The sequence below is a fragment of the Aplidium turbinatum genome, chromosome 8 (genome assembly GCF_918807975.1).
Source record: "Aplidium turbinatum chromosome 8, kaAplTurb1.1, whole genome shotgun sequence".
Classification (NCBI taxonomy): Eukaryota; Metazoa; Chordata; class Ascidiacea; order Aplousobranchia; family Polyclinidae; genus Aplidium; species Aplidium turbinatum.
This window is the reverse complement of record NC_137479.1, coordinates 24326015-24345200: the sequence shown is the minus strand read 5'-3', so window position 1 is coordinate 24345200 and position 19186 is coordinate 24326015. Positions and strand designations below refer to the sequence as shown.

Genomic DNA, 19186 nt, shown 5'->3' with positions numbered 1-19186 from the left:
TTAGTTTGGGTTTCCCCGCTCTTGTCAGTCAAACAGTAGCAGTAGCTGTAATCAAAATCTGCAAAATGTGACAAATCAGGCCGCATCTCCAGGTGGCCATGGGTGATTGCATTTTAGTTGTATTTTTTCATAAGCGACGGTGAATTACATGCTCTCGATTGGTACGCTTCCCCGTGAAGTCAGTGACTTGGCTCGCCGCCATATTGTTCTATGCCGTACCGTAAGTTGACCATAACAAATACAGACAACTGATTATTTGGTAACAAACACGGTCCACCTTTTCAAGTCTGTTTGTTAACGGGAAGGCAAGAAAGCCAATCTCACCAGTCAATTGGCTTGCAATCCATTGGCTTTCTTGCCTTCCCGTTTTCTTAATGTAAATCTTTAACTACCAGGCGTAAGCTTGGATACGACAAACACAATTCTGTTGTTGTTCACATTGCTTTCATTTGTAGTTCATAGGGAAGAAAACCCAGGAGATGGTCAGAATCAACTGGACAAGTTGGAGGAGGAAGCCGCATCTTTAGCTCTTACTCTGCACGAAGAACACAAGGCATCCATTGCGGTGGCTGAGGAGCAGGAAAGAGATTTGCTCCGGCAAATCCAGGAAGTGGAAGATGCTAAAGAACAAGACAACCCGGAAGCTGACACGGATTGTGTAAGTTGCTCCTGCAGCATCCTTGAATCTGATAAAATCTTAATTCAGTTCTGGCAAAGAGATTTTTAAAATCTTAGTTTTCAAACTAACCTTTAACTTGTTGATTGTTATGTACAGGACAGTGCTCGTAGTAGTGCCGGGGCGAAGGAACTTCCAGCAGCAGAAAAACAGCTTCAAACCCCTTTGGAATGGTCTGAATTTCTAACAAGATTTGAAGGTATCTTCACTCGTTGTATTTTGTCATGTGAGACCGCCTAATTTTCAAAATATGATTTTCATTTATTCAATGTTGCAACTTTCAGTTGACCAAGAGGCTGGTTTAAGTTGGAATGATCTGGTGGAAGAAGAGGAGTTGAGAGAGCCTGGAAGAGCAGTTCAGATGCATGAGAAGCTTTCTTCCCCGTCCAGGAAAAGGTGATCAATGCCAACTTGCATAAACATTGTGTGATACGGAAGCATCTTTCGCTTTCAACAAAAAACAAACGCTCCGAAATCTATGCTTTCTTTTTCAGCGCTGAATATAATTAGTTAGATTTAATATATCCCCAAAACTCTTATTATTATGTTAAGATTTTATTTTCATATTTCTTAAATGTAAGCTGCTCAGTGCTCACCCATCTTATCATTCTGATGATTCGCCGACTGAAGAAAAGGCGGTATAAATTTTCGTGTTGCCAATCCTACATTTTTCAAAAGCAAACATTTTGCAGAACGCCAGCTGAGTCAAAACGAAAGCAAGAGGAAAAGCACCGCCGTGCCGAGGCCAGAAGGCTGCAAATGCATCAGAAGAAGACACACAAGATCCATGAGCTCACAGAGAAAGTCCAAGTGGTTGTCAGCTGGAAAAATGACCTGATAAGAAGACAGAGGGACTTACTTCAATCCTGCCATGCGGTTAGCGAGATTATAATTGTATTTTTTATACCATACAGTTTTTATAGTCTTGCAAATTACCACCTATAGAATTTAAAATCTGCTGTCGCAACAGTTAGGATGGTTTTACTCCCTCGACTTTTGAAGTTGAAATTCGTACGTTTACATATCAGATCTTTATTAAAAAAGCTGGAAAATTAAACAGCCACTATCAACATAACTTCAACTACTGTGCGATCGAAAGCTGTCAGTCTCGGTTAATAATTCAAGGTCCTACAGATTAAGAATTTCGACATTGAGCTGTCAAAGAGGTTTTCTCATGTTGTGATAACTGTTTTTTGTTTTCATTTGACATAAATATCACTTGTTTTCACTAAGAGTATCTGACGAAGGTTGCGTGATGTTTCATTTCGTAGGAAAAGTTAGCCCGTGCCGAAGAACAACGTGCCATGCAATTATTAAACATAAAGAGAAAGGCACAAGCCGAGGACACCAAAGTCAGCGAGATTGCTTTCATCAACGAGTTGCAGGTAATCAGACTGAGTTGTTTAAAAAGCCATGTTTGCGTGATATTTTTTCACGCACTACAAAGTCATTTTTCTACTCCTCGCTATTCTGCTCAGCTTTGAATACTTCAAGACCTGCCTATTCTTAAGGGTTTAATAGTTTCTTTTCAATGGCTTTCTCAAAGTATTGTTTTTACCTGAAGAGCCAAACTATCTTGTTTTTGATGTATTGAAAATGAAAGTGAGACAAAAAATGAAGTTGTCTTGCTAAGATGCAACCAAGCAACCACGTGCCTTAGATGGGAATCGAACTGACAACTTCTCGAACGTTGGTTCCTTGCATGGTTATCGCCAGCAAACCATTGCTATTTGCAAGAAGTTACGGTTTTATTCGATCTCTTCCATAGGAACAAAACAAACGTCATGAGGTCCTGATGAGGATCGGTGAACACGAAGTTCGCATACAGGAGCTGGAGCAAGAGAGGACAAAGATGCAAGAGATAAAGTCGGTTAAAGAAGAGAGTGTAAAGGTGATGCTGCGTTCAATATTCGGCTATTTGAGTTGCACATAATCGTGTATAGTGTGTTCGCTGTTAGGACCAATTTTTTTTTAAAGAAGTAAAATGTCAAAAGTAACAGGACTTAACAAATAATTGCATAAGTTTGTTGATTTATTTTTAGTTTGGAATTTTTGTATGGAGCTGTGTGTATCTAATAAGTTGTTGCCACATTTTTATGAAGAACCATTTTTTTGTCTGGTAGATCCTAAACAGTTTTTCTGACTCCTTTTGTGTCTGATGTTACTATTTGTTACTTTGCTGAAGACCTCACTGGATGTACACATATCGATTTTTTTCACTGAAATTCCGTTGATTTGTTTTACTTGCACTGCAGGAGCGAAGGCGAGCTCTGGAGAAGGAGCGACAAGATCGCATTGAAGAGTTAAAAGTGAAGAGGAAGGAGCAGGATGCGAGAATCGAGCAACACAAGATAGATAAGGAGAAGGAACGGGGAAAATTGGCCAAAGAGAGAGCAAGGTCACTGCCCAAGAAGATTCACTCTAATCACATCAAAAACTACTTTTTTACATCGTTTTAACGTCGTAAAAGTTTTACTGGTTTGTGTGTCACTTACGTAGCAATGTTTTTGCACGTTGACTGCACGTTTGTAGACGTATATTTAATGTGGCAAATGACTTATTCTGCAAGTTGGGAGCTTTCTGCAGCTAACAGAGAACATAAGCGCCCACAACAGTTCTGCTTAGCTTCTGCCGATATCTTCAGTATTTTGTAATTCTGTGAAAACAAATATGATAAAATCTCATTCGGTCAATCAGTGTCACTGTGTTATGTTGTGTGATGCTTTCGTTTTCCACACTATCGTTCCGTTCTACTTTTAACATCACTCTGCATGTCAACCCCATTGGAATTGCTTTATACAAATAAGCTTGATGCTACATTACAGGGACCGTGAGCTGAGACTCTCAGCACTGAACGCCGCACAACAGGAAGCGGTCACTGAGCTACAAAAGAAAATACAACTGAAGGTTCGTTTTCATTAGAACGATTTTCTCCATTTGTCTGACTTTTAAGTTGAACGTTATTATTTTTACGGATGTTTAAACTTATCTGGATTTTTTTTTGCCAACCGCTTATCATCCGTCCATCTTGCTTAGAATGTTTTTTGTCGATCAACATCTGCCACTGCTGTATATTGTTAGCTACTGCAGTTAATAAAAGGAACACATCTTCTTTAATCGCCTTCTCTTTTCTTTTCAAGACGTCAGCAATCATTCCTCCCCACAACTCTTCACTTATTGCCAACCCCAATTAATCCACCTCGGAACACGCCCTCACGCTTCTTTCCTTCAACCAGCTGCATATACCAGACAAAAATCACCCTTCTCCCTACATCTTTGATTTTTCCAATCATAGACAGTTCCTCCTGATCCTCCTTATGCATGACGTGTCCCAAAGATCTTAGCTGAAAAGGTCACATTACTTGCCAAGAATAATTATCCTCACAATTTTACTAAAAAAAAAATACAATCACTACCATGTTAAAGTTTTTGATATGTCCTGACCTGGGGATCGAAACGAAAACGACCAGAAGTACAGACGGTGACCGTCGTAACTTTTATTTTCAATAGCACAATGAGAGCGAACGGCGTCACCAAGTGCAGTTGGAACAGCGCAAGGAAAAGGCGGTGGAGCTGAGCCTGGGCAGGTTCAACTCTCTGGGATCGTCTCTCAACTCACCTTCCAACTCTCTCTTGATATCTTCCGGTTCTGGAGTCACACCAGGAACGCCTGCTGCTGCGAGTATTAAGTTGCCGTAAGTTTGGCGTCTTATGTTTATAAATCACGGTGTTTTAATGTTGATTAGACCGTAGTTCTGATACCACTTGTAAAATGTTTTGCTTTTCGTTGATTTTGCCTGGGTATGTCCTGTGTTGTTTAATTTGGTTTTGAACACTTACACAAAGCGGCTTCGATAGATCTCACATAAAATCTAAGTACGACGACCTGCGTTTGTTCTGTTACCTCCAGGCTTACGCCGGTAGTTAAACATTTAGATAAGTTGGCGGGAAGGCAAGGAATCCAATTTTCTTCACGTTTAAGCATGCCATGAAATGTCTTGCCAAAGACAATGATTTTGGGCAATCTCTCACCAGCGTCCGTTGTGTGTTACGCCAGGGCTCTCACTTCTCGGCCATGTGATGTAGCCAGCACAACGTACGTCATGAGTTGTCACTGAAGCTCTTCGTCCGTGTGAGGATTAAAGTGCGGCTACAACTTTTAACTTTACTTTAATTTGACTTACGCGTACCCCTCTACAGAAATGGACCAATCAGTGGCTTGGCTGATCTCAAAGGCCAGCTTGAGTTGGATGACGTCAGCACTGTGGGAGACGAGAAGTGAGTTTTGTAAAGTGCTAGTTGGTTGGAAACTTACATCATGTTATTACTTCACTAATCAATAAATTATAATGGATGTGCTAATTTGTTTTGGTATTTTATGATTCAACTATGAAAGTGCTTTGCAGCTAAAAACTGGCTTACGGGCTTAATGAACATTGGACAGTGTGCCTGTCCTTGAGTTGTTAATCGTGGATTCGATGACCTGGTCATACCAAAGAAATTATAAAAATGGCAATAGATCTCGTTTCTTAGGCCTCAGCAATCATGAATTTACTGCATTAATATGCTCGTCGTCGTTTGTACGCATGAATGGCATAAATGTGATTTCTTTTATTTCGTATTGTTTCTGCATCTTCAGTTCGAATCTTACTGGAAATATGGACGCAAAAGCTGAAGGCGGATCTAATGGTTCGATGACGTCACCAAGATCGAACACTGGCCACACAGATGAAGTAAGCATTTAAAGAAATTAAAAAAAAATTAGCACACAAGTCTGTTATCTTGTCCGGAATTTCGCCAGTTTCGGTCGGAACCGAAACAATTGTCGAAATTTCGGCCAGAACGGAATTCCGGTACATATCTAAATATTGCGTGGTTGATGGTAGGTATGGCGTCAAATTGCTTTAAACAAGTTCACTCCACCTACGATGGCTGATGTGGTTATGTTGTTTTCAGGAGACGAAAGAAAACGAGTTGAAGATGCAAGAGAGAATGAAAATGATGAAGAAGAGATTGAAAAAGCTAAGGAGTAGAATGACATCCAGGTTGCACATCATTTACTTTCCGGGCCAGTTTTTCATTGTTTTTCCATTTGTTCTTCGTATTAAAATCATTAGACGTTGAAACGATATAAAACAAACAACTATTGCTAACATAGTATTTCTTTGATGATTCAATGAAAAACACGTTCCGTTTTTGTTTTGTTTTTTTTCTAGAAAAAGTAGATAGTACACTTTGACAACACGGCTATCTTCAACATATAATTTAACGTCAAATGAAGACATATTCAGTTCAACACAAAGAGTGAAGGCTTCACTCGTCTACTTGCCAACGTATTTAAGGTCAACTTTTGCAACCTTGCAGAGGCAAAGAATATGCGAGGGAGTTTGAGCAAAAAAACAACCCGAATCCTATAAACAACAAGAACAAGTGAGTCGTGTGGTTGATATCATTCTTTCAATTAATCGACCTACCATTAGCCCAGGCAGCAAATCAATCGTCTTTTACATAGATTCAACGTCTTCAGACGTTGAATCAATGTAAAAGACGGTTGATTTACTGTCTGAGTAGACCGTGCAATGTAAATGACTTGTGTTTTACACACGTTGATGAAATATACGCCTGATGCGCTTGTGTGGGTTATCGAATAGTTTCCAAGGGCATGCTTCGATATTGTATATTCTAAGACATCTTCTCAGATAACAAAATCCGTCATTTTTACATTGATTCAACGTTTGCAGACGTTGAATCAATGTAAAAATGACAGATTTTGCTGTCTGGGTTAAGTTGCGATTCATTTCTTATGGTAAAGGTCTGACGTAGGCATTTGTGGTGACCCTCAAATGATCAAAATGCACAATCTGCTTATGAATGGCATATTTGTATCGATTTTTTAATAGAACAAAGGTTTCGAAGAAAGGATGCAGCCCGACTAAGATAAAAATGCTATATCGAAATTAAATATTTTACTTCTATTGTTTTCCTTTACCGCTAGATGACGCACCGTGTCAAGATCCGCGCGGTTGTGGTTGCCGCATTGTGCCTGGAAAGAGTGGTCAAGTTTATGCATGGGTCTCAAAAGCTATTAGCGCACTCCCCCGTCCCCCCGTCAGTGGACAGATGTTCTTACAACTAATATATAGTATAATTTGGCTTCATGCAAGTTATCACTTGCTCAGCTGCACTGGAAATCTTTATCTTGTAAAGTATTAAGGGAAGCGCGTATTTGCGATGGATTCAGCCCTGCATGAAACATGTTATCATCATCATTAGTTTGTATTGTTGTTTTGTGTCTTCAGAATCGTTCGTTTGATCAAGGACATCAACAGGTTATTAACCAATCAGAAGACGAGTAGCGGGCCGTGGCCAGCGAACCGTGTCGCTTCGTTGGATAGAAGTTTGGGAGAAATCAACAGAATTCTAGAAAAAAAGGTAAATGGGCTGCGTTTCCGAAATTAATCTTCTGCGCTTATTTATTGATTTGAGTACTGCACGTATTGTGAACAACCCGAATCATATAAACTTCTGAAAAATGTCTTGAATTTTGTAATTCAACTTTTGACGATGGCCGCCATTTTACATCGTTAAAAGACAACCCAAAATTTCCAGTTGAAAGTGAATTCTTTTCAGCTAAAACTAGAGACATTTTCTCTCTTTTGCTGAAAACTCCGCTGTATCCGATAAACAGTTTTCATCGGTTCATTCTCATCACGCTAATGCACATTTAACCGCTCAGTAATATGACTGAAATAATTTCTAATAAGTTTCATTTTTGATTTATCAATGCCAGAAATGTCATTTACAACTCGCGCTATTTTGAATTATTTCGACAAAATGGCGATAATGAGGCCAATCTACGCAGCACCAGGTGATTTCTCGGTGGCTTGTTTGCTTATTTGTCTGGACTGTAGCGAACGGCAAGCGTAGATCAAGAAGTGAACTCCGCCTAATTACAAAGGCACACTAGTGGGCTTATCCACGCTTCGTTTCTATGGCTGGCTGCCACTTCGCAGTGGCATTTTTGTTGATATGATGACATTACCAAAGCAATTTCATTTTTAAGACCACTATTTTAAGTGTGGTATTTGTTGCAGAAAATATAAATTATTCTCAACCCAGTCAGCAAATCATTCGCCTTTTTTTACATACGTTCAACGTCTGCAGACGTTGAATCAATGTAATAAGCGACTGATTTACTGTCTGGAAAGTTGTTCTCATGCGAATTTGTTACTTTGAAACAATAAAATGTAAAGTACAAAATGATGCAACTCTTGACCTTAAAGTTCTCAGTTTTCTTCAAATTCATAACTTTTTTTCTTATGTCAATATTTATGTTATTGTTCAATTAACTTGAAAAAAAAGATTTAATTTTTGTTCTCAAAACGGTTTCGTGATTATGAGAGAAAACTTACACAGCTTTTTCTTCCTTCTGATTGACGTTCAAAATTTGGCTGGGCTTCATTTGAAACTATGATGATTAGATAATTGCAGCGTAATTTCTTCACCGACATTCATCTACTGATGCCAAGCCAGCCTGAGCAAACCAGTGCACCTGTGTCGAAGTGTATCTCTTGGGTAAGAAGAAAACAATCCCATAGATAGAGCTAACTTGAGAAACACCGTTTTCTTATAGTCTCGCCCAATCGACGGTCAAAATTAACGCCAAAATTGACAAACTGATCCCTTTTTTTGTTTCCTTTTTGCTATTTCACTTTCTGCAGACGTAGAATCTGCTACACTACTACAGCATACAAAAAGGACTGATTTTGACTGCGGTTATGTTGAACAACGAATGTGCTCCCAGCCAGCCCGCAGACGTTCAATCAATGTAAAAATTATGGCTTTTGCTGGCTGGGTCCTGCTTTGAGATGCATTTTGCGTTAAATTTACGTTCGTTATGAAACATAAAATCTCGAAAATAAGGAAAGATAAACCTCACAAGTTACAGACCCAACTAAGTCCTGAAATCCTTTTTTATCTCGCCGCTATGGCAAAAAGGGCAACTGAAGCTTAGTAGAAAACTCACAGCCTTCCCGTTGATCACCTGCATGCAACCTTGCACAGAAAGCCTTTGTTACGCCAATCGGATTATACCGTATCGGCCAAACCAAATCCTTGATGCTTTCGGATATTGTTACCGTCAATCATTTTTCAAAACCATTCAATCCTGCCGACCATAGAACACTTGTTCTCATTTTGAATTCAGTCATTGCCGACTTACTTCCAAATTCATCCTTTTTGACATTAAACTTGCGGGTGTCTGTTTACGGATCAACTCCACACTGTTTTCTGTTTATTAGAAACTTGACTTTTAACTCTTAAAGCTTTGTTAAGATACAGAGGGGGGAAAATTCTATCTTTTAGCCAATCTGATAATACTCCACTGACAAGTTTAGTCACTTCGTGACATGTGTGATCACATGATCAACCGATCATGTGACGCGAACATCTGGTGTCAGGAGATTGTCACGATATCTCTGACTGGTTTGCAGCAAGTGTAGTTACCAGTTTATCATGAATTAAAGCCAATCAGCTCCTCTCTTGGTGGCTGGATTCCGTTTTATTATTCCAGTCTTGTCAGCAACCGTTTCTTTTTTACGTTTATATAGCAACCGTTGAAACGTTATATAACCAACCGTTATATACGTTGAAACCGTTATATACGTTGTAACCGTTATATACGTTGAAACGATGTAAAAACCGGAAACTTTTGCTGTCTGGGTTTTTCCAAAGTGGAGGAAAGCATGAGAAAGAGTTTACGAATACTTTGTGGCGGATTATAAAAAATGCCGACAGTGCCTGTTAAATATTCTTTGTTGGTGTGACAAAATTGATTGCTCTTTATATTCACAACTACTGCTTACTCAGCGGCGAGCTGATTTTTGTGTACAAAAGTTTTTTTTTCTAAGAGCACGTATAAAATGTATTCATTGGAAGGTCATTCCCTAGGTCATATGAATACTTCATATGTTCAGTGAAATTCACTTTTAAATGGCCACATATATAGCTTTATCTTTTATAGATGAGTGTTGTAAAACTGGCCAGCAGGGTTCTTGGGTGAATTAATAGCCAATAAGCCACCTATGCAGCGGGCTGTGTAGTTGGAAATCGTGCCCTGAATCGGTCCGCACGCATGCGCAGTTTCACAGCTCTGACGAATATAAAAACATCACACAACTACCATGCTGGAAGAAAGCAAATTTTTCATCAATTGAGAAGTTGGTTTTTGTTTGTCAACTTTCCAATCATGTAAATTACTGAGGTTTCTCTGCTGATATTAGCGCGTTTTTGGCCCGTTGATCATAAAACCAAGCGAGTATGTTCAGCTGTGTATCCGCTTCAAAGATCACAAATTAATCTACCGAGCATGCTACACTCGGGAGTCGTTTATCTTGGTCTCACCACTCGTTCGCTGCTGTTACATCACTGAGGCCTATGGCTTGTCTAAGCTTCTGCACAGGCTGCCGGCATCCCATATATATAGACTTCTCGAGATGTTGCATTTTTCTTACGATGTCGCTCAATTGGTTTAATCATGAGCAATTATGACCAGATGCTTGCTGCATAGCCCAGTGGTGAGAGCCCTGGTAAGGCACTCAAAAGGGTGCCGGTTCGACACCGCTCAAGAGCATGCGGCTGTGCATTTATCAAGATACTTAAACTAAAGGCATTTCTGAAAGTGGACACGAAGATTAGCTTCCTTGCCTTTCAGTCCATTCAGTTTAAATTTTCAACATTTAGGTTTAAGCCTGGATACGACAAAAAAATCAGATCCTTTTATTAAAAACCCGATTATTTTATCGTTGTTCAGACATCCGCAGAACAGTCGGTGTTCCTCATTGGAGGTGGATTCCAAATGTTGGAAAGCGTATTTGACGTTTTCCTCCAAACGGATCGACGGAAAAAGGATGAAGGAACCCAGCTCCTTCCTGACAGGTGAGTGGTGAATCTCTTGGCACAAAACTCCGGGATGAAGACTAGTTCACACAAACTGTTTTCTTTGAAGATTCTTATCATGCAGTTGATACAGAAAGTTTCAATCCGCGTATCTGCGGTTGATTTAACCCGAACGCTTAGCAGAATTATATATTATTTTTTTTAGTAAAATTTGTGCACGCCCAATAAAAACGAACGTTGCAATACCCTCAGTCTTCGACCTTTTGTTTTGTTGGCCCGCTCAAAAACTCACATATCACTGCAGAACAGCGTGGTTGTTCATTGTTTATTGCAATCTTTGCAACGTGTATATATTTGCGTAAAAAGCTTTACAAAACATTTTATATTTATAATTTTGGACACTAAAAGCAACACCATGTTTGTTGGAAGACTTCCAACAAAACTTACGAAAAAATACAATACTGTACAAGTACATCAAAAATTTGAAAAACTACTGTTCGAGAGACTTTTAGCCGATGATGTGGGACTGGTTCGGTGTTTCTCGAACTGTGGGTCGCGGTACACTAGTGCGCCGTGATAGATTTCCAGTTGTGCAGCAAAATTCTCTAAAATTTTGGAAAATAATTTCTTCGCTTTACTAATAGGTACGCATGCAAACCTTTGAGTCTTGAATGTACACTATTCATGAGATAACTGATAATACGGTAGCCTACCGGTCTATTGCCTTGCCGGTGTAGTAATGGTGATTACACGATTCGCATTAGAATTTGCATAGTAAATGTTTTAAAACAACTTTGTTTTGTAGCAAGCTGCAAGCGTACCGCGAAGTGTTTTTATTATAGTGCGCCGCAAGCTGTGAAAGCTTGAAACCTTTGACCTCGTTACTGGATGTTAGGATTGAGAAACTTTTGAATGTTCTTGCAGGGTTGCCAAACTGAAATTTTCAAAAAGGGCCAAATTTGACATATTTAGCCGTAAAAAGGCCAATCTGGCAACCCTGTGTTGTTGCAAAATCGTTGCTTGAGAACTATTCCGCCCGCTGGGTGACGCTAAATGCAAAGCGGTTTTTGGAATGTGTTGGTTTTCAGCTAATAAAATCCGCCTTTTTGATTATTTTTTATATGTAAAGCGGTAAAAAGAACAAATAACAAGGTCTAATGCCAAGAACTCCCGGCTATCAGATTTCCTTTTTCACGTCCACTTATTGCCTGCAGACGTTAAATTAATATGAAAAAGGACCGATTTGCTGATCCGACTTACCAATCGGTATATCTGCTACTGGATACATATTGTTTGTCGGCCTTTGAAGTTTGAACAGCAGCGTTGGCTGAGCTAACAAATCACCAACTTACTATCCCAGACAGCAAATCAATGTTTTTTTACGTTGATTCAACGTCTGCAACCGTTGAATCTATGTAAAAAAAACTTGATTTGTTGTCTGGGTTACTATGTCACTAATGACATTGATGTGTGTCGGATAATTTCTTGGTGAAAATGAGTAATATTTTCCACCATTTGCTAATTAGCTTAATCCTACCTGAAACCTGTTAAACAAAAACAAAATGAGTTGTCGGGAGCGACGCAGGTGTGACGTCATCAAGAAGCGAGCCAACTGAAAGCTGACACGTCACGGTCACAATCAAAGGGTGTAATTTTGTGACCAGTCATTTATCACTCCAACAAGTCATTATTCATTAGCAATGATTGAACTGCCGTGGCGATTTGATCTTTTTTGTTTTTGATCGACGTAAGTCTTTTCGCGGCATTTCGGTTTCGAATTTTCTTCTGTGACGATTTGACCACATCCGGTGAAGCGTGACGCATTGAACTGTTACCCCTTCAGCTGCTGCAAAAAAATTCTGTTTCTTGGCTCAAAAATTGTTATGATTTGGTTTCATTGCTGCTTTAAGCATCTTTGTGTTAGTCTAACCTTTTGTCCCTGCAATAGCGATATACAAGTTAAATTGCGTACGTGGTGGACAGTCTCACGAAAAACTCTGAGCGGAAATTTTGCGGATATATTTTTTTTTAACTGCAAACCAAACAAGTTGGCTTTCAGTTTGCTGTTTTGCTTGCTTTTCACCTGTTGTCTGGTAGGTGTCATTTCGTATAATTTTGTTTCGGCTAACTTCAGAGCGCTATTACTGGATAAGGTTACAACAGAAAGTAAAAAATGTACACTATTAATCAAAACCATTCATGCATGCGAAAGGCGCAACTAATTGCTGCGTGTGGGCGACATGTAGTCGATAATAAATCATCGGAGTTTTTCCTTTCAAATTGAAATACGTGCACAATTATATGCGAGTAAATTATGTTTTTATTTGTTTTTGAAATTTTGCTTTCTGCGCTATTTTTTCACACCCTTGTGTGGTGCAATTGTTAGAAATTAATGTTACGTTGCATGTTTTCATTGCTTTAACATTTTTTTTTCGCGCAAAGGTGCTTTTGCAGCTTGGGTATAACTCTGTTATGAAACGAACGAAACACACGAGAAATTTTCGCAACCATCGTATTTGTCTAAAAAGCATCACCATCAGGTTCCTTCCGGGGCTGGAGGCAATGAAGCGCCAATATTTTCTGCTGTAACAGTTTCGGAGTTAAATCCTGTTTAGTTCTTGCACGATACTTGATGTCATTAAGCCTGGGCATAGTGGTCTTCCCCTATTTCGTTTCCCATTCATTTCCCCTAGTTCTAGTTGTGTCGTTGTCTGAAACGACTTCCCAACCTTCGAAAGTTTCCATTTTCTCATCGTCTACATTGAAACGATGTGAAAATAGCCACATTAACTGGCTGTTAATAAATGAATGCATTGATCACATTTCTTGCTGTTTTTTTTTCAGATCGCTTGGCAACGCTGCTATTGCGTTTCGGCTGGCCTGTCACGGTTGCTATAACAACTGCGTGCATGTTCTTTATTCAAACAAGATGGCCGCCGTCGTTGACCTCACTCTGTTGCAGTTGAAGGTAACTTTGAATTAACGTTTCTCATACTATTCACCCTCTCATTTTCGTTGCTGAATTGCATTCATGACGAGATGAATGCAATGAACTGCGATGAACGCTGTATGATGAATGCTCAGGTTCGAATCCAAAAACAACTCGGCAAGGAGGCAGTTTTCTTTTCACCAAGAAGTAGACAAAAGTAGTGGTATTTGCCTGTGCTGCTTTTTGAATATTTCATCATTCCAGTACTGCAGTGTGTTGCACTTTTTCAATCGATAATAATAAATGCTTTTCTTTTGTACCACTGGATTGAATCTTGGAATTATTTTTTACTTTTAAATTGCCTGAAAACCTTTCGCTTAACTTTTTGACGAGATCGTTGAGTAGTGGCCGTTATTTCATGACAGAAAAACGATGCGAAATCAACAATGTTGTCCAATTCTACATCCGGGTCAAAGAAAAATGACGCAAGCATAACTTTCGACGTAGCCTCTCCGTCACTGCTGTCAGCGCTCGCAGTTGTTATGCACGAGCTCGGCAGCCAGGCTCCAACAAGCAAAGGCAAAGAAAAGTGAGTAAAAACTGAATTATTTTGCATTCAATTGTTACAACATTTGAAATTTTTCACTATTTTTTTTTTTTAATTTCAAAGATTGTGAGAATTATTGCATACAAAAAAATGATAGTTTTAAAACTTAAATTAACAACTGAAGGTTTTTCGTTGCGTATTTGTGAAAGCGAAAGCGTTTTCTTCGACTTTTCAGCATCAGCGAAGCCATGGCTATGGTCGCATCACCAGCAATTGACCATCGCAGCTTCATAGAAGCGTATTTGAACAGAGGACTTGACGTTATCAGGTAACTTGTCTTGGTTTGAAACTGCTTTGTTCCTTATTGAAAGCAGGAACCGCGACTGAAGCTTAGACCGCAAAATCCGTCATTTTTACATTGATTTAACGCCATCAGACGTTATCGATGTAAAAGTGACGGATTTTATTGTCTGGGAGCTTTGAAACCGGCATGCTTGCAAGCTGCGCTATGCCCTTGTAATTGGCATCATTCATGCTTGTTGGACCAGGCTTCTCGACCAAATGATTCGTAAATGTAACGAAAAGTTGATATGTGGAAAAAGTACCGAAATTTAAGCTCTAAAATTTACATATTGAAAATTAACTTAGAAAAAATTTTCGTTTAGATTCTCTTGTAGAAGTTCAAGTGTTTGCGCTCTTGATAGTTCTTTGAAACGATTCCGCGACTACAAAACAGTTTACAACCACTGTGCTAACCATCGTGGCTGCCTGTGGACAAAATATGTTCTCACGTCGCTTTGCACTAAACGTTCACCGACAACGTTCAATGCCTTTACTTTTATTTTTAGATTGCTATTACTTTTATAATGTATTATTTGCATATTAGTTACATTTATATTATTATTTGCAGCTATATCGTCGCTTCTGGCATCATGGAGGTTTTGAGCGCTTACCTGAAAAGTATCCGCCACCAGGTGGTGCCAGGGAGCAACATGGCGGCATTTGTCAGAAACGGACTTTCGTTGCTCGAATCGATGACTCTCTTCGTGTCTATGAGGTAACACTGGTCATAATTCTCCCTTCACATGTTTATCATCAACGTCTATTATGTTCTGTTTTCAAAATTTATGCTTTTTTATATTCATTTGCTTTTCAAGATTAAAAAAACTTTTTTTACATTGATTTAACGTCTGCTGACGATGGATCAATGCATGCAAATAGATGGATTTTTTTAACTGATTTGTACCATTCTTCAGAAATCGTGCACTGTCAGATCATTCTGGCACGCAGGGTGCAAGTAGAAAACGATCCCATTCCACTGAGTCCTCATCTTGTACCACATGGGATAATGATCCAACCCAGCTCCTCCCTGCTTTGCAATTCACTGAGCTGATGGGGATCGTCTCCGTTCTATATGGACTTCTCCTCCACGGAGCTCCCGAGAGACCTACAACTCTGAGATCAACATCAGTGGATGCTCCATTGACGACAACGGCGTATACCGAACTCAAGCAAATACCAGAGCACACCCTCAGTGTGGCGCTTGCTGTCATGTCCGTCCTGAACGCTGTTGCTGACATGGACCTCTGCTTGCTACAGGTAATTTTTTTTATCGTTAAAAGACGTAGAATCGACCTAAATGACTCGAGCTTTAACTATGGGCCTTTTTTTAAACCACAACGATGAATTTGCCTTCGTATTTTCAACACAAACAATTTTAATTTCTCTCGATCTTCCGCTTAAAATCTTGGCGCCAGTTTTGCTTGACCCGGATGTTGTGTTCCAGCGGGCAAAAACGACCGTTTTGACATGACTTGAATGTCTTGCATCGTTAGGGCGATGTAAAAAAGCATCTTTTGCTGATCAGGATGTATTGTATATTGTACAGTAGTGTTGTGAATCGGAATATCAAACTATTCTTAACACGACTTTGTCCGTTTCCTCGGCGCTTCCTTATTTATATGAAATTGCGCTCTCAGCCATGAAACCAACGGCAACTGCAAGTCTCCTTTCCGGAATGCATATGTTTGATTTCAGTGCACAACATTAGGGATAAGATTACACAATATTTAGAGGAGGCAGTTTCAAAGACATTTTCTATATTTCCTGTCGCCCAGCGCCAACTCCTTTTGTTATGCCATCAATCTTTCATTGACCCCAACTTGACCTCAAGAATAAAAATAACACGCTTGACTGAACCGCTTTCACTTAGGAGTGAGATATCGCGTCGTTACCTGATGTCATAACAGCTTACGTCACGCCATACCCGCACCCTGAACGACAAAATCATTTTCTCTTTGCCTGGTCGGCACGCGTTGATGCACGCGATGGTATTTGCGGGTGACCGCCGTATTTGTTGCTATCACAATCCCACACCAAGATCTTTTTGATCGTTGCACTGTTTTCTGTCCATTTCCCATCCCGCAAAAGTTGCCTCATTTACATCGTTTCAACGTGTGGCAACGTTAAAACGACGTAAAAAGAGAAACTTTTGCGAGTAGGCTAAACATTATTAGGATAGCTTTTTGGCCTTGGAAACGTGATACATTGTTAACACGATCAACAACGATTTGTGGTTGACCTTCATGTTGTTGTTCCACCACACGGAGGCGACTGTGAGACTGTTTTCTCGGTTAATCATAGCAGCAACACTTCCTTAAGTGGATTTTGAAAGATGAAGGGTCACTGTTCTAAACAAATGACATCATTTATCTAGTCATGTTGAATATGCGCTGAAATGTTGAAAAGGTTGCTTAGAATAATAGGATCATTGCTTCTCTCCTCTACACGGATAAAGTTTCCTAAGGCATAGATTGCTCAAAGCAAACATAGATACCATTCTCCAAAAAAACTAGCTTTAATTGGCTTTTCGTTTTGCATTGAGCTATCTTTTTGCAACGTTGATATCATATTTAATGCATAATTTACTGAAAACATATTCATTTTCTAACTGTTAAACTAAACTATCTTTTCATCTTCAGTCTAGCTTGGGTGCAGAGGGCCTGTCACTGGCATTCCGTCACATTTGCACCTACTTGCTGTGGTACTGCGTGCAAGGTGACCATACCGATCTGCTGCATGAAGTCATCATGTGCATTGGCTACTTCACGCTCGGGAACAAGCGTAATCAGGTGACGTGTTGTTCCACACAACAAATTCCGTCGTTTTTACATTGATTACGGAATTTGTTGTCTAGAATAACCTAGAGTCTAGGTTATTATGCGTATTCACAACGTTATATCAACATCAAAATCGATATTTTTTTTTACTAATTGTCCCCAGCCAGCAAATCGGTCCTTGTCTTCACAGCGTCTGCAGATGTTGATTCGATGTGAAAAAGACCGGTTTGCTGACTAGGCCTTATGCCAATCTCAATTCTATTCTGAAACAATAAATGTGAAGTCACAAAAATGACACATTATTTGATGCAAAAATAACATCAACATTGAACCAGTTGTGAACGTTAGCCGCTGAAGGCCAAACCAGGCAAGACCGGTGAAGTTAAATTATTACATAGTGTTGTATATGATGATGATGATGTTCGCCCTTCGTTTCCGAAGATGGCCAATGAGACCAATGAGAGAGTGTTGTATATACACCAATGCCTGTAGCCATGCAAACGCGCTTCAGTTTTTTGAAGAAACCTCTTCGGCGTCCTAATGTTGTCAAATTTAACTCTTTGCTCAAGTGTAAGCAAACATCTAAAATCGATCGCTCTGTAATTAATTTTCGTCATGAACTCCACAGTAGTTTAGTTATGCAACATTACACTATTTTCCCCCGCCTGATAGAAATGCTTCTAATCTCTGCCTTATCACACCGATTAGCGCAGTTTAATTCTTATGCCAATAAATTAATTTTTTATTGATTTTTTTTCACAAAACAGATTTTGCTTTCGAAGCTCATTGAACCTCTCAATCACTGATAGCCCGGTTGGCAAACTTTACTTTATACGTCATTATAACGTCTTGTGTGGTCGAAACGATGCAAAATAGCGATTTCGACAGGGTGTGTGAATGTCATGCCTACCATATCTCATTATGGAGACTGATTGATATCATAATCTATCATGGAACAGCATGATAAAACATGTGGTAGATTAATTAACTTGACCACTTGAAGACTTTGGAATCCGGCTGTCCTCAAGTGCACGTGACAAATCTATAGTTTACGTTTTTGTAATTTTTTTAGTTTTTTTTATTTCATTGTGCTTAGTGGTTTAAAAAACGATGTTATTAAATGTCTTTTAGATATCATTTCTAAGCAAACCTAATTAGATAAGGAATTCAATGAAAATAGCAAATGAAGTGTAAGTGTTGTTTTTTTCTCCTAGCAGGTTTTTCAGTCATTTTTGCATTGATTCAACGTCTGTGAACGTTGCAGAAACAAGGATTGATTTGCTAGCTTGGTTGTAAATTGCACGCAAAGTTGTGTAAATCTTTGTGCACAACTGCTCGCTTCCCACATGAGAATTGCTCTGTGCGATGCTGATGAGCTCAGCTTCATGCCGAAACACGTGTCTATCATCGTCAATTCTTGCTACAGTTGGCTGCCGAGAAAGAGTTGTCCCTTTTATTGTTCCCATCGTGCCACACGAGTTTATCATGCCACTGGAATCAGGCTGGAATGCCTCTCCAGAATATTATCTTCTATTCTACTTGAAAAATGGTTACATGACGTTATTTTCACGTTGAAGCGATTTTTTTGTCTCAACGTCTTAATCCTATTGCTCGACCACACCGGTCGCAGATCGAACTTCGGCCGCCCCGCTGTTAGTCAATACCCGTGAAAGTTTTACAAAATCTACCGGGCTCCCCACCTGCTAACATCAGCTGGCATCTCTAATGAGTCGTTCACATCCATTGATCAGCGTTCCAACTTTCCAGGGCGAAATTTAAATTTTTCTTATTTTTTTTCATCATGTAACGTTAAAACGACGAAAAGCTGGTAGTTTTTCATAAATTTTCACTGTCGACAAATCGCTTCAATTCATCGCATGATCATCCCATAAACTTCTGTCATGCCGCCACCCAACACCTACCAAGAAATGTCTCCTTCACGAAGCCACTTGCATCAGAGGTCATTGGAGTCTTCGCCCGCTGACATACCTCAGGGCGACTTCAAAGTACAAACCCCG

The 19186-nt window shown here is 39.5% G+C and overlaps 1 protein-coding gene across 3 annotated transcripts in view; it reads left to right on the top strand.

The window, feature by feature from the left end:
* Window positions 1-19186, top strand: part of LOC145776367 (S phase cyclin A-associated protein in the endoplasmic reticulum-like) — a 50182-nt gene that overhangs the window by 16250 nt on the left and 14746 nt on the right. For all 3 annotated transcript variants that reach the window (XM_082587764.1, XM_082587765.1, XM_082587763.1), the window contains exons 9-29: window positions 456-658; window positions 776-875; window positions 961-1072; window positions 1369-1552; window positions 1948-2061; window positions 2445-2567; window positions 2932-3074; window positions 3502-3583; window positions 4187-4371; window positions 4877-4954; window positions 5316-5409; window positions 5633-5721; window positions 6041-6106; window positions 6976-7108; window positions 10488-10612; window positions 13418-13541; window positions 13928-14091; window positions 14285-14377; window positions 14960-15106; window positions 15306-15648; window positions 17031-17180. In XM_082587764.1, the coding sequence (XP_082443890.1) occupies window positions 456-658; window positions 776-875; window positions 961-1072; window positions 1369-1552; window positions 1948-2061; window positions 2445-2567; window positions 2932-3074; window positions 3502-3583; window positions 4187-4371; window positions 4877-4954; window positions 5316-5409; window positions 5633-5721; window positions 6041-6106; window positions 6976-7108; window positions 10488-10612; window positions 13418-13541; window positions 13928-14091; window positions 14285-14377; window positions 14960-15106; window positions 15306-15648; window positions 17031-17180 (2852 nt within the window). The remainder of the gene's footprint in view (window positions 1-455; window positions 659-775; window positions 876-960; window positions 1073-1368; window positions 1553-1947; window positions 2062-2444; window positions 2568-2931; window positions 3075-3501; window positions 3584-4186; window positions 4372-4876; window positions 4955-5315; window positions 5410-5632; window positions 5722-6040; window positions 6107-6975; window positions 7109-10487; window positions 10613-13417; window positions 13542-13927; window positions 14092-14284; window positions 14378-14959; window positions 15107-15305; window positions 15649-17030; window positions 17181-19186) is intronic.